The sequence below is a fragment of the Anolis carolinensis genome, chromosome 4, assembly GCF_035594765.1.
Source record: "Anolis carolinensis isolate JA03-04 chromosome 4, rAnoCar3.1.pri, whole genome shotgun sequence".
In the NCBI taxonomy this organism is placed as follows: Eukaryota; Metazoa; Chordata; class Lepidosauria; order Squamata; family Dactyloidae; genus Anolis; species Anolis carolinensis.
In genome coordinates this window covers 225,901,842-225,918,342 of record NC_085844.1, presented here as the reverse complement: position 1 = coordinate 225,918,342, position 16,501 = coordinate 225,901,842, and the positions used below count along the sequence as shown (strand labels likewise).

Sequence of the window (16,501 nt, the reverse complement as noted above, 5' to 3'; positions counted from 1 at the left end):
TCTTTAGCAGTTACTAAGAATCATCAAATACAAGAGCCCTATCCTGCTTATTTATGTAGGAATGATATCAGTGCATGGCCATTGCTTCTCAACATGGCATGTATGGCGATTTAATCAGGCCTGTCCTCATGGTGAGGAATGCTGGCTTTCAGCAACTGTGCATGGTTATGCACATCAAGTAATCTCCCTACCAAATGCATGTGCCTTGCCCTCTTCTGTTCTTCCTTTTAATTGTTTACTGTAGCCACTTACTGCCAGCCTTCCTTAAGAGCTGCTTCTGTCTATAATTAACTTTCCAAAGTGTATAAGCAGTCTTGATATCACTGAACTCCACTTGTGTGAAGAGCTCTGTGTATTTATGGGAAGGCTGTCCATTCAAAGGATGCACCTTATCCCTTGGATCTCTCTCCTGGTTTCTGCACTATTTTCCTTCTTTGGTCCTCAGTGCACAGCCTTTTTCTCGGCTTTGTCAATGGGCTGCATGTTCTCACCTTGAGGTGAATGGAAATGTTAACTGGAATGTGGGGGGAAGGGGGTAGAGAAAAAGAAAAAAGAAACAACTTGACGCTTGTCCAAACCTCTTCGTGTTTATACTGGAGCCTGGGAGTGACATCAGAGCAGGGAAGAGTATAAACACTTGCAGGACTTTACTCACAGGCTTTAAAACGGCAGACACTCTGCTGTCTCCAAACTGCCTGGGGAGGGATGTGCTGAAGTGTCAGAATGAAAACCCAGCTTCTCTTCATCTCCTTCCTCTGTCTTCTTTCCAAGGTAAGAAGGCTGGGAAATGTTCGTTTAGACAGTCAGGATTTGTTCTTTTGCCTCCCTCCTCCCTTTCAAAATGATTTATAACCATGAGACTTAGGTTTGGCAAAATGCAATAGTTCAAAGATGTATGGAAAAGCATGAATGTTATTTAATGTGCATGCTTAAGTGCCAAGTGCACAGAAACCAAGAAGACTATGGTGGTGTGATAGCTGCTGAGAGGCCAAATCTTAGAAGTTCATTGGCCAAAATATAGACCTGTGATAAGCTGTCTGAGCTCCTATATCTAGATTTCATTCATTAATTGCTCCATTATTACAGGGATGCACTTAGGTTAGCTGAGGATCCTGCAGAGTAATCCATTCAGTTTGTTCCTTTTTCACACTGTTCTCAGTGTTACAACCTACCAAGGCAGAGAGCCAAGCAGCTGGCATTATTTTGCTAGATTGCTCAACTGTTGTCCAACGTTTGCTCTGAAAAACACAGAGGAGCACATGTACAGCTGTTGCTGCCTGCAGGACTGTGCAGGGTGAACACAGTTCATTTAAAACAAACACACACACAAGGCAGAAAACAAAGGATGAAAATAGTTTCCCAGTAGTTCCAGATTGCTGATTGATTCCAAATTTTTGGAGAAAGCACAAGTACAGAGATGGTTGCTGCCGAATGCCTTTGTAAATTTGTGACATAAGATTAGATGGTATCTAAGGACACAGTAGGCTACAATAAATAAAAAAGAAATAAAATGAATCAATCATGCCACATCTTCAGCATGTTATTTATATCCGGGAATAGGCTGTACTGGTCAAAAGCAAATCCCATTAAAATTAATATGACTCAGACATAACAAACTGTAGGTGGAAGTCAGTTATCTTTTAGTGACTGAAACAGTTTGCTCTCTGACAAAACTATTGTTTCTAGCCCTGGTTGTTTTATCGTGGGCAGTATAAAGAAGATACACTGTTTTGCTCTCAGATTTAAAGAGGGAGATAAAAGAGCACAAGTCCCTGAGTTATTTTGTTATATGTAGAAACACAATGGAATTAATCTCCCCAGTGCAAATGGGTAATAATATAGATATTACTCTGATATATACTTCATGTTCAGAAACGTTTTCAAAAGGCAGTCTATTTTATAATCCTTGGCACTTGTTAACTGAATAACCCAAATGGGAATTAGTCTGGAAATTAGATCCTCATAAGAAAGCAAGAAATGTCACCAGTCATTAGATTTGCCAGTTCAGGAATGTCTCAGGCCCTGAGATTTCTGGGCAAAAACCTAAGACTTAGAGACAGCCCCTAATGATGTCATGGGGTTGTACATTAAGTATCAATGGTTTTCTTTATTTATTTCCCATACTTCTATCCTGCCCTTCTTGCCCCAAAGGGGACTCAGGGCAACTTCACAATATGACAACAGTTCATATAAAACAAATAACATTCATTAACATATCTATTATTTGGGTTTTTTCCTGCCTCTTAAAAATCAGTATGGTATAGTTGTTTGGATATTGAATTACCAATTTAAGAGACTAGGATTCAAATCCTTGCTCAGTTATGGAGACCCACTGAGTGACTTTGAGCAAATCACACACTGAGTCTAAAAGGCAAACCTCCTCTGAATAAATAGTGCGAAGAAAACTCTAAGATAGGTTCATCATAAATTGGAGTCAAACTGGAGACACATAAAAAATAACAGTGTCTACTTCTGAAGTTCAACTATTCAATGGTGGATGCAGTGGATGCACACCGGAGAGCACCCTGGTGGGTGGTTCCCTAGATTTGTACCTAAGAAGTAGGAAATGTTACTTTTTTGACTACGGTTCCCCAAATTCCCTGGCCATCCTGGCCATTTTGCCATGGAATTATCCATTCTCTTTCTTTTTCTTCCGCCCTCCCTCCCTCCCTGTTTGCAGGTGTACACTCAGCGTTGCCAAACTCCATGCTATTGCCCTTGGCTTCCTCCCCGTTGCCCTCCTGGCTCACCTCTGGTCCTTGATGGATGTGGCTGCTGCAACGTATGTGCCCGCAGACTGGGAGAGCCCTGCAATTTCCTTCACGTGTGTGATCAGAGCCAGGGTCTAATCTGTGACTACAGTGCAGCTTCGATGGGCAGAGGAGGAATCTGCAATTGTGAGCAAACCCATCTCACCTCTTTCAGGATACAATCAGTCATGGGGAGGGAAAACTAACTTCTTTCACAAACATGAAGTCAGGAGTTCTATGCTGGACTCAAGAATCCAAGTTCTTATTATACTACCAGTTCTCTACTAAGTCACTATTAATGAGATCCCCAAATCATAAAGTTAATGGGATTCTGGCTAGAACAGATTTTGGAAAAGATACAGTTTGAACTACAACTTCTAGAACCCACTAGCCAACTGTATTTCAGCCCTCTGCCCATGACAAAAATAACCTCCTCTTACTCCTTTTCCAGTAGAATTGTTCCCCTGGCATTAATAATAGTAGAAGAGGTCCACACATGCAAATGTATATCAGCTTTTGGAAAATAATGGGGGTGGAGGTAAATGGGTTTAAGTCCCATTCTTTATTATCATGATCCAAATAACAATAAGACAGCATTTATACATTGACAGAGAGAAGATGGGAGAGACACAGGTCTGCTTCAAATCAGTATGCTAAGTTATGTCTGTAAATGTACATTTAGAACAGTGATTCCCAACCTATTTTTGACCAGGGACCACTCTCCAACGTTAGTACCAAAAGGGTTACAAATCAGTTTTTGGTGAACTTTAGGTTTGGCTTGGTTATTTATTTCAGAAAATTGCATTGGATAGACCACATCAGCTCTAGTTTCTGATACAGAACATATGCCATACAGTAGTCGACATTTGATCGCACACAAAAACCATATTTAATAATCTAGAGCTGATGTGGTCTATGCTTAACCTACCACAATGCAGAAATAAAAATATAGATCTGGTCAGGGCTAGTCTAAGAAACAGAAGAAACAGCCAATTTCTCAGTACTGATATACACCCAAACACTTTCATCCATATCTGCCAAGTTCTATAGTATTATATATTTTGTTGTTATTGTGTGCATTCAAGTTGTTTCCAACTGAAAGCATCCCTAAGATGAATGTATCACAGGGTTATCTTGACAAGATTTATTTGAAGGGGATTTGTTTTTGCCTTCCTCTGAGGATAAAAGAGTGTCCAAGGTCACCCATTGGGTTTCCATTGCTGAGCAGGGATTGAAACTCTGGTCTCCACATATATAGTGCAATGCTCAAGCCACTACACCACACTGGTTCCCACGTACTAACCACGTTATTTTGGTATCACACATCTGAAACAGTCTCCAGCACCTGGTATTTTTAAGGTGGGTTTCAAAGGCATTTAGGATTGTAGCAATGGCACCCCAATCATAAATATGAATAGGAAACAGTTTATGACATCATAACTGACAGCATGCGAGCCGTTATATTTGGACAACCAGTCTAACAGTTCCCCAGCCAGCGAGGCAAGCTTAGACAACGGGCTGCAAAAATACTTAATCTCCCTTGAACTACGTAGGGAAAAGGGTTTAGACTCTGAAGAGTTAAGGCCCTTTGTGAAATGTATACTTGTAGACACACTTTGCCCTCTTGATTGCATGTTTACCTGCATAAGTATTGAATGGAACATTATATTTCAAACATTCCTACTCTTTGGTGGATACCTGGCTAGAAGGGGATAATTCTGTTGCAGTCTCATAAATCAAACATTAAAATTTGCATTCCAAGCAGTAGGTACGCAATACGTGCTTTCTTTTACGTCACAACTGTTTCTTCTCTACTTTCTCTCTCAGGAGCTCCCATGGTAGCTGGCAGGAATGCAAACAAAATTCAGCAAATATGCCCTGATTTCCTGTCCTCCTTGTAGAGTTCAAGTCAGTTGACAGGGATGTGAGCTAAACAAATATCGTCTCCTCACAAAATAACAAGATCTAACTAGGAACAAAATCCTTAGAAAGATATTGAGAAAGGGCAGCAGCATAGTGGTTAAGTCTTGAAAAAAAATCATACCACAATCTGTAGAGTCTTTTGGTTTGCTTAGGTATGACTTTGTGCTAGGCAGACAAATTCAATAGTAACTAAAGAAGTTGTCTTACACCAAGCGAGAATGTATCTAGCCCTCTTTTGATTAGTTCCTTATTTACTGTCTCACTTGAAAGGCTGGTGACTCAACTTGGAATTTACTAATGCTAGAATGGATGCAATCAGCCACTGAGCTATGGTTCCTTCTAAACTAAAGTGTAACTAGCCCAGCTTTGCCTCCTTTGATTAGCTCCTGATTTACTACTGGCATGTCTCACTTGAAGGGCTGGTGACTCAACCTAGAATTTATTAATGCAACAATGGATGCAATCAACCTCTGAGCTAAGGTTTCTTCAGAACACACAAAAAGGCTAGTAGCTATCATGACGAACTTGGAAAAGGTTTCTTTTTTGTACTATGGCTTCCAACATTCTTCAAGTTGGCACAACTAGTGGGAGTTATATTCTAGAAAAGTAAATGTCAAAAGCTCTGCAATTATCTGATCTAAAGAAGCTTTATATCAGTAGTGTGGAATTGTTAGGCACCTTGAGTCCCCGTAGGGAGAAAAGCGGGGTATAAATAAAATTAATACTATTACTACTACTACTACTACTAATAATAATAATAATATTTCAGAAAAGTGAAAATTGTGTAGTACGAGATCCCATCTGATCATAGAAGCTAAGCAATTCAGTCCTGTTTAATACTTGGATGGGAATCATCAATGTATACTAGGTACTGTAGGCCAGTGGTTCTCAAACTATGTTCTCACATTTGTGGTCATATTTAAAATATTTTCTCTTTATTTCCAAACCTTCTACAGTATAAAAAAACTCAGGCAATAGGAGTAGATTAAAAAACAAAGAATATTGTGAGTTCACAATGCTTAGTAAAAAACAGGGTTAAAAAACAAAGTCTTCTGAAGGGTTCAATGATTGAAACCGCTGCTGCAGGCTATATTTCAGACAAAGAAAATGGCAAAGTACCTGTGAGTATTGTCTAAGAAAACATTACGTGGTCATCATAAGTTGACAAGTGACTTGCAGAAACATATATAGTAGAGTCTCACTTATCCAAGCTAAACGGGCTGGCAGGAGCTTGGATAAGCGAATATCTTGGATAATAAGGAAGGATTAAGGAAAAGCTTATTAAACATCAAATTAGGTTATGATTTTACAAATTAAGCACCAAAACATCATGTTATACAACAAATTTGACAGAAAAAGTAGTTTAATGCGCAGTAATGTTATGTTGTAATTACTGTATTTACGAATTTAGCACCAAAATATCACGATATATTGAAAATATTGACTACAAAAATGGCTTGGATAATCCAGAAGCTTGGATAAGTGAGGCTTGGATAAGTGAGACTCTACTGTACTTTCTGAAGAACATGAAAATGAAACTGGAAGGTCACCATTTCCCCCCAGAGCCAGTTGGATTTTGTTCCCACTCACTAATCTCTGGGGAAGTCTACATTACACTTATTACTAGTGATCTTTTCATTTCCAAGTTTCCTCAGTAAAGTTGAAGTGTGTTTTGAAATGAACAATTGTTAGCATTGTCAGTCAATGCTAGAGTTGTTCTAGATTTCCCTCCTCAACTGATATTTGTGTTTTAAAAACAGATGAAAGAAGTTGTGGGAAAATACAAGAGGGCTACAAAGATGATGATGTCTGGACCTTCATGTAATTCTATGAGTGAATCAGTGATTGAACAATCAAAATCTTATCAGGAAGAGTAATGTGCAATGCCTGAAAAAATACAGAGAAGTCCAATAAAATCCCTAATTTGATAATGTAGGAGTGGGCAATGTGTGGCCCTCCTAAATTTTTGGACTATGAATCTCATAATCCCTCATTATTGAGAGAAGTAAAATCCTGAAGATGAGATTGACCTTCACTGTTATCCCAGGTAGCATGCTGTCTGTTAAGCCCCTTTCTTCTCAACACCACCACCTTCCCTTCCCTGCTAGTTTCTTTTTTTACTACAATGATCAGCACCACCAGCATCTTTCAGATGGTTCTTCAAATCTCCTTCTGTGCCCAAGTCCACTTCATTCCACTGAGCTTCTTATGTCTGAATATAGCCTCCAACAGATGTCCCCCAAGGAAACATAGCTCTAGCTTAGGATGAAGTTTTCCTATCCTTAGTGTAGCTGTTGAATTTTGTTATCTACATTGTTTCTTCTTAATCGAATAATTTATATTACCTACCATATATACTCGAGTATAAGCAGAGTTTTTCAGCCCTTTTTAGGGCTGAAAAGGGCCCCCCTCAGCTTATACTTGAGTGAGGGTCCTGGCAGGCCTATATTCAGGTCGGCTTATACTCGAGTATATAGGTAATCAGAGTTGGACAGTCTTATCTTATTAAAGTCTCATTATTAAACCAAATTACAGTTTTATGTAAATATTCAAAAACATTTAACCTACTGATGCTGCAATTAATGTAATTTTATTGGTATCTATTTTTAATTTTGAAATTTACCAATAACTACTGCATTTTCCACTCTCGTCTTATACTCAAGTCAATAAGTTTTCCCAGTTTTTTGTGGCAAAATTAAATGCCTCAGCTTATATTTGCGTTGGCTTATTCTCGAGTATATATGGTACATAACCTTGTAATGGAGAATCATTAGATTTGGAACCAGTTTCCATGTAAACGAAGAGGAGATCAGTAATGCTGTGGTACCGACAGATTTGCCAAAAGAGGAAACTAAAGCAAGACAGAGGAGTTGATGGTGTCAAGAACCAAAACAGGAAACAATAAAACTAGTTTTTTAAAACCAGTTATTGTGATTATTGCATCCGATGAATTCTTTTTCTGAAAAATTCAGAAATGTATGTTTCAGTTTTAGACTATAGGGACATTCTATTATCCTGTGGAAAGTTTGGTGTTAGATCTATCATAGGCTGAATGCCTGTTTTTGAGATATATCCTTGATTGTGGTTTCTCTAAATGTCGGTTGTAGATGAAGAAGGAGATGACGACAACTGTGAAGTGAATGGGAAGATCTATCGGGATGGGGAAGTGTTCCAGCCAAACTGTAAGGTCCAGTGCCGCTGCTCAGGAGGAGGTTTCACGTGTGTCCCCCTCTGCAGTGAGGATGTTCGCCTCCCTACTCCAGACTGCCCTCACCCAAGACGTGTGGAGATTCCAGGAAAATGTTGTCAGGAATGGATTTGTGAAAGACAAGAGAGACGGCTCTTGCAAGATGCCATGGCAGGTAATGCATCCATGCCTTCTGGTTCTAATTTGCGGTTCTCATTTTCTTGGTGGAGCCACAATTACATCTTAAACTAGCCTTGTATTTTAGCATTTACTGGTAGTTGTAAGCAAGAAGGAAATGTAAGCTGTACAAGCAATTCTGTGAAGGGGAGTGAGCAAGCTGGCAAAGGAGCAACAGAACTTTCTGCATTGCCTCTGTGCCCAGCACCGAAAATGAAGCAGACTAATAAAATATTTTTGCAGACTAATAACTTTTGTGAACTGATTTACAAACAGGGCTGGCCAAAAACAAGCTCTCTTCAGACATTTAGGGAAGAGCCAAATGAATACACATGGGGATGGAGCATGGCATCATGGTGGCACATTTATTTTCTGATAAAACCAGGACTTTGCAGATTCATTAGTCTGTATGTAGGTGTGGGAAGGAGCCTACTCAAAACAAGACAATACTTGTAAAAGATTCTTTACAAATGAAATGCTTACATGTTATATATAACTGTTAAATATTTATAATAATAATAAAAAACTTTATTTATACCCCGCCACCATCTCCCTGTGGGGACTCGGGGTGGCTTACATAGGGCAGAGGCCCAAACAATATAAGGACAAAATATAAGCAACATAATACAAATCACAATATAAAAAAGATAAAACAATAATACAATATATCAATGAAAACAACAATACAAGGATAAAAAATTGCATTTTAAACACATAAATGGTAAGACCGTAATAAATATAGGATAGATTATTAAAAACCCTCTGGGGCTGATTAATTAATGACTGTATCACCGAAGGCCTGCCGATATTACAAAATATCAAATCTAGTTGGAGTCAGATTTTATGATGTAATGAGTAAACACATTGAAATCAGAGGAAACTAGGTTAATAATGTCTATTCTAAATACCATTGGTTTCCAATGGATCTGCTCTTAAATCTATATCTAGTTATTTAGTTTGTCAAGTTGGTTATAATTAGGATTATACAAATACATGCACATTTATGCACAGAGCATTTAAAAAATCTTTGACTACTGAGCTTAATAAAAGTAACAACCTTGGTCTTCCATGAAGATATAACTAGATAAAGTAGAATGATATTTTAAATTTAAGTCACTTGGAGCACTCTGGTGGAGAGCGACTAATTAAGAAATAAAGTGAAGTGAAGTGAAGTGAAGTGAAGAATATAATCCACAGTTAGATTTCTTGGTTATATGATTCACAGATTCATTGATTCTATGATTCTGTAACAATATGTTTATCCATCTTTAAAGTGTCAGACAACTGTTTATTGTTCCGTTGAGGCAATACCCTAACAGAGCTACCCTTCTGGAACATGTGAATACAAGATTGAAGTCTATGTCAACTTTAACATATTCACATTCCTTTCCTTACCCATTTTCCTTGCTCAGCACAAAGACTGCCTGGGACAGTATCCATGGCTTTCCCTGGTGCATGTGAAGAGTGGAGCACTGAGTGGTCTGCTTGTTCTACCAGCTGTGGCGTAGGGATGTCTGTGCGGGTCTCTAACCAGAATCCATACTGTCGGCTTGAAACTCAGAGGCGCTTATGTATCTTGGGACCTTGCCAAGATCTCATGGGAATACACAACATGGTAAGTGGTGCAGTTGGATAAAGTAATGACAGGAAACCTCCACCAGGTTTGAAGCTGATGTGTAAAGAAGAAGGACACTGCAGCTGTCTGGTCCTGCTATATTTGGAAGACCCTAAGTGAGATGGCTAAAGAGAAGGGTACTTTCATAATACTTAATTATAGCGTTATGATTTCACATTAACTGCCATGACTGCATCTAATGGCAATTGCCAGTGCACTTTCCTTCCTTCCCTCATCACATGGAGAGGATGGGAGAGGGCACTGCCTGAACGGGCCATATGAAAAGCCCATAAGACTCCTCTTTATGGTTTTATCCAGTGAGAACTTTGGGATTGTAGTTTGATGAGTCACTAGAGCTCTCTGGCTGAGAATTCTAAATATCGCTCTCTAAACTGCAAATTCAAAGATTCTGTTGGATGCAGTCAGGGCATAAGGCTGCAAGGAACTGTGTGCCTATCAGTTGGTATTTGAGTAAAGCATCATCCCTAAGAGTCATGCTAATGGGAACTGGCATATAACAACAGTTGGAGGGTTATCTGTTCTCTATCCCTGGGCTAGACATGAGAGGAGGGAGCTGTGTCCTTCATGTTGACACAGCCCCATGTCACATCCTTTTTCAGTAAAAGGAATGATGACACATCAGCCTTTCATTTCCAGGGTTCTTCAGTACCTCACACTGTCCTTATGGCCTGCCTCTGGCTCTTTTCCATCTAAATTCTCTGTGGACCACTTAGCAGTAAGGTGAAGGACAGAGCATCTTAAGAAAGGTGTTCTATAGTAGAAATTCTTCCAGAAAAACCAATACTTGAAATTTGCCTGCTAAGATCTGTAAGCAGCTGAATCTTGAAAATAGCAATGATCCCTCCTTGACTCAAAAAATATAGCAGCATAATTTATGAACATAGTTTGGACTAAATGTTCTGCCTGACTGTATTTAAATCACCCTGGGTTTTGGAAGGAGGGACATGCAGACTTTTCTGATCAAGAGATATTAGCTGCACCCAGAATGTTACATATTTTGCAGTTTATTGAAAAGAAGTGGAAAGTAGGAAGGCCATAACCTCAGATTAATTGGTTGTGGCAGCTAATATCATGATTGATGTGAAACACAACACCTGCTGCTGTGTTTCAAGATCCTGCCCAAGGCAAAGACTGTGGAAGATCAATGGAAGCAACATATAAAGTAGTTCTAACTGACACTTCCAAATTGATGCCTTAAGCAGATGAATTTGCCACATCTGGGCAAAGACCACTATTTGGAGACCCATCACAGGAAGTGATGGAATACACAACATTTTCAGAAGTCCTACTTGTCAGTTCCTGTAATGGAAGGAAACCCCAAACTATGAATTCCATATATATTCCATTATGGTTAATGGTTTCCATGTCAGTAAGAATGACAAATCCACTTTGAATTTTAGTCCGAACCTTTAAAGAGTTATACAAGCTGATAAATAATCTTTCCAAACTTGATTTAGCACCTTGGATAGCTCCTTTTAAACCCAGAATGGATTCACTGTCCCAATTATGAGGAAGCCCCCCCCCCCAAAAAAAAGTAAGTAGAGAAGAAAAGATGGAATCACTGTATAGTATTTCTTGATTTGATAGTACTATGTATCATCCACTTAGAACCACTCTTTGTGAAAATAAAATTCTGGATAAAGCAGCGGGGGGACACAGGAGGTTTACAAGGTGAAGATGCCATTGTCAGGATGCCTGGTAAAATTCATGGACAAGGCACAGGACTGACTCAAGAGATTTTGCTGACCTGATGAAACAAAACAAGAAACTGCCCTTTCCCTCCTTCTATGTAGAATTTAACTGGACTAGTATTTGAATTCCACTTCAGCACTGGCAGTGGAATACCATTTCATCTGAGGACAGCAAACTGCTTTAAGGGGTAAAGGACAAAGCTAGGTGGCACACACAAATCTGTCTTTTAAAAAAGGGATGTGGCTGGGAAGTTTAGGGGAAATTATTGTGAGGCTGTCCGTTTTCCTCAGAGTGTTTTGAAGTGGTTTTCTCACTTTTTTTAATGATTGGAGTGGCCCGAATGTAGAGATATCTCTTTCTTTCCATGCTGTCTGTGGGGCTCTGTTCCACAAAAGTCACAATTCCAACCTCTGGAAATGACAAGTATTATCCCATAGTACAGTCCAGATTTGGTCCTATATCTGTAATCCAATTGTCGGCTTTGTCAGAGGTTGCTAGAAACAAGTTACACTGGATATTCTGTCTCCACAGAGAGGAAGAAGAAACCGCTTATAAAGTGTTCCAGTCCATCCAGAAGCTGACATATTGGACCTATCTTGGCAGCCAGGTCACAACAGACAAGAAGAGACCTATCCCAGAATGGAGAAAAAAAATGACTGGCTTCCAATGAGAAGGAATCAGAGAACAAGAGTGACCCCCTTGTCACAGCTGATGCCTGTCTTGCTTCTTAATCCCACTGAATTACCCTAGACAAATGTTGTATAGTTCAGTGAAAGAAGCCAGTCCGTATGTTTTAATACTTAGCAAATACTGAAGTGCTTATTGCCAGCTTGTGGCTACAATTATAAGTCCATTACTGGGGGAATGATGCTTTGCAGCTGAGCTACAGTAATTCAAAGAACTATGTCTTGTCATTCTCCATGCACTGTTTCTTTGCGGAAGAATGGTACTGGGGACCTGAGAAGGTGATGCAGCCCCATTGATCAAAGTAGACTGTCATCCTTAGAATAAATACATAATTGCAGTGGCCAATGGCCTGAGAACGACTGACGAAAGTTAGTTCAATGGGATCACACAAAAAATCTAATATCCAGAGGCAAGCCCTGGTGATGACATGCAAAAGAACAGCCATTATGTTGCTGTGGTCCTTGAAGTCATTTCTGATATATGGTAATCCTAAATGAACCTTTGCTTTGCAAAAATTGTTCAGAGAGAGTTTGCCTTTACCTTTTACTGAGATTGAGGGAATGTAACTTGCCCAAGATTACCCACTGGGTTTTCATAACTAACCAGGGATTCAAAGCCCAGTCTCAAGAGTCTAGTTCAAACTCAACAGTATGAAAATCTAAGGAATTGAAGTCTCCTCATAATATAATTGTCCATGAAGCAAATGTAACATGACAAAGTGGAGTTTTAATTGTTTACTAGTATGTAGTAAAGTTCAGTTTATTCTTTGAGCCTCATCTCTCACAGTTTCAGATGGTTGTAAATTCTGTTTTTTGTTTGGTGGTTGCTATGTATCTTCAAGTTGTTTTCTACTTATGGTGACCCTAAGATGCTCCTACTACAGTATTTCTTGGAATTAAAAATATATGACTTGTCAAAGGTGGGTCTCCATTGCTGAGCGAGGAACTGAATCATGGTCTCCAGAATCGTGGTCTAACACTCAAATTACTTTATCATGCTGGCTCTCTGTTTGGATGAGGAAAAATAAATAAATAATACACAATTGAAAATCAAAGAGCTAAAGATGCTTCTGTAAAATAACAGAGAGCGGAAGCATGTAACAAGACATTATCATGCAATTGTTCTCAGTCCCTACTAGGAGTGAGTACTGCTTCTAGATCATGTGCAGGGGAAACACTGAGGTGATTTTATGTGCTCTTTGCTCCTTTCTGTAGTGCAAGTAAGTGATACATTGCTACAATCTCAAAAGAATGATGAATGGTCAGTCTTACCTTTTCCTTTTCAAGATCTTTCTGTGGTGTTACTAAACTTGTAAGTAGCCCAGATCCACATTATTTCAAAATTCAGGCAAACATGTATCTTGTTGTCATGTAGTTTGGTGCCTCACCAAACTACAAATCCCCAAATCCCATAGCATTGAACCATGGCAGTTAAAGTGGTCTCAAACTGAGTCTACAGTGTGGATGCACCTGTAGTTTCAGTCAAAACCAATACTCTATCAGCTATATTCAAAAGTAATTAAAATAATGAAGACATCAAAAGTGTCTCCACATGACATAATGAAACATCAAGTCTGGTGCTTAGTAAAGCAAAGATACGTTCCAAGTTATCTCCATCTAAATCAGTAGTTCTCATCCTGGAGTCCTCAGATGTTTTTGGCCTACAACTCCCAGAAATCCCAGCCAGTTTACCAGCTGTTAGGATTTCTGGGAGTTGAAGGCCAAAAACATCTGGAGACCCCAGGTTGAGAATCACTAATCTAGATGGTGGCACAGATGATGCCTGCTTGGCACACTATCATGAGCTGGCAAAAGGTAATTGTGCTATGGTGATCAAAAGCATAAAGCTGGATTAATCAGTATCCCTTAACTATGAATATGCTCCTTAGGGCAGAATTGGTCCTCCAGATGTGTTTGTTAACTTGGTTGGCTAGATGTCATAGAACAAAACATCTGAAAGACCACAGTTGTCCAGCAGGTGTCCTTCAAGAGAATGCCAGTCCTCACCAAGACAAGCCAATCAAATTAACAATTTTCTCAAAAACACATTCTTCCTGTCTGAACTCTAACATTAGTCTGAGAATCAGTTTCATACTATATAGTGAAAACAAAGCAACTATCTCAGTAAATGGGACACAAACCAGACAAATAAATATTAATAGAGGAACTAAAAAGGATGCCCCCCTTCCCCGGCCCTATTTTCATTAGCCATTGAACCCTTAGCAAACTTAGTAAGGAATAACCCGGTCATTAAAGGCTATAAGGTGGGCAAGGAAGACATTAAGATTAATTTATATGCTGATGATGTTATGATAATTTTAGGGGAGGTGGAGAAATCACTACAATCATTAGTCAAAACAGTTAAAGACTTTGGAAAAACTTCAGGCCTCACAATAAATTTAGGCAAATCAGAGATATTACACAAAAATTTAACATGGGAAGAGCTCAAGAAGGTTCAAAACATTATGGGAGTAAAATTGGGGAAAAAGAAGATGAAATACCTAGGAGTGGATATACCAAAAAACATCAACAATATCATACAAATGAACTATAATCACCTATGGAAAAATATAAGCAAACAAATTATTACATGGGGAAAGAAATTCCGAGACATATCTACAAGGCTAAAAATCTATAAGATGAAGATCTTGCCCAAATTTTTATTCTTGTTCCAAACCCTCCCGGTGAATATTCCTACCAATTTGTTGAAGAAGTGGGATAACTCTATCAAACAATGGGTAGTGGGAGGAAACAAAAATAGAATTGCCAACTTTTTATACTATAGTAAACAAGAAATGGGTGGTTGGGGAGCTCCCTCGTTGGGAATATACTACGAGGCAAGCCAGTTAGCGAGGCTATTAGAATTCAAATTGGAAGGGTCAAAAAAATGGGTACAAATAGAAAAGGAAGCAAATAATTGGCAAAGGGGAACATTATTGGGTGAGAGAATTGATAGAAAAGACTTAAAGAATTTAAAAGCGGGCCCTTGTTTTTCAATGTTGTTAATCTGGAAAAAATGGCAAAATAAATTACAAATAAATAAAATTGACCCTTTCCCACTAGAAACATTGGAAAATAAGGACAAGACATTCACAAATCTAATTAGGGCACTGAAGGAAAACGGTTTCAAAAGGATTGGGGACATCATGAATCCCAAAGGAGAAATACTAAAGTGGGATAAAATAAAAGATAAATGTGGTCAAGGGAACTGGATAGCATGGTTAGGTCTGTCCAGTAAAGCCCAGGCCATGAAAAGAAGAGAAGTAGTTGAAACCCAACTGGATAGAATAATTAAAAGGAAAATAGAAATAGATAAAGGAATAACTGGGCTATTGTATGATGTACTAATCACATTAACTTACAATACAAAAATAACCATTATAAATAATTGGAAACAGGAAAAAAACTTCACTGAGAAATTAATTGGGACTTGGATTGACAATATTCATAAAATTAAGCATATAAGGATTAAAGAAACACAAAGGAAAATAATATCTAAATGGTATAGAACCCCACTCCAAGTAGCACATATAACGGGAAATACTTCAAATAAGTGTTGGCATAACTGTGGGGAAATAGGTACATTGTCCCACATGTGGTGGGACTGTAGAAAAATTCAGAACTTCTATAGAAAAATAATGGAAGAAATAATAGGGAAAGAATTAATATGGGACAAAGCTAGATACATGTCTCTCACAGTAAAGGTAAGGGAAGATAACAATAATTGGACAGAGATTCTAAAATATATGACAGCCGCAATACAAGCCACGATAACCCGAGGATGGAGGGATGATACAAAATGGGATGTAGAAACCTGGTGGGCTTATATATCAGAATATATAATTAACGATTTCATCATTCAAAAGAAAAATATATATACAAATAGCCTAAAAGATCAAGACTGGTTAAGGAAATGGACTGTTCTAATCGATAAAATAGACGGAGACGAAAGATACCGCACCTTGAACCAGGCGTTCCACACGATTAAACTGATGTATTGACAATTTTGAAGGGCTGTTCCAGGGGGGTGGGGGGTATGGGTGGAGGGTGATACATTTCTAAGAACTGTTTAAAATGTCATTTAAGAAATAGTTACCTTTGGAACAATGTATACTGAAATAAGTTATGTATGGCAAAAATAGTTAATTGCTAATTGTTATGATGTATCAAAAATAAAATAAAATAAATAAATAAATAAATAAAAAGAATCAGGTTCATACTATCACGGACTGAAGGGAACAAGCCCTTTTATTTATTTATTTTCCTTGCTTTCTAAGTCAGAGAAAATGTTGTGTGGTAGAATGATAAATGTTGAACAACTGTTAATGTACAATACATTAATGACATCACCAGGATCTGTGTTTAGCTTTGAGGTTTCCACGTGAAAACTTCAGGGCCTGGGATGTTCCTGAAATGGGAACTCTATGTATCATGGCGCTTCCATAGATTG

General features: G+C 38.5%; 1 protein-coding gene across 1 annotated transcript; it reads left to right on the top strand.

Moving 5' to 3' along the window:
• The first annotated feature begins 414 nt into the window (after nt 1-414).
• On the top strand, nt 415-12,970 carry ccn5 (cellular communication network factor 5). Its single transcript, XM_003220604.3, has 5 exons — nt 415-771; nt 2,681-2,897; nt 7,781-8,035; nt 9,450-9,652; nt 11,897-12,970. Exons 1-5 carry the CDS (start codon nt 724-726, stop codon nt 11,918-11,920), a joined length of 747 nt encoding a protein of 248 aa, XP_003220652.1. The 5' UTR covers nt 415-723; the 3' UTR covers nt 11,921-12,970.
• Nucleotides 12,971-16,501: the final 3,531 nt, after the last annotated feature.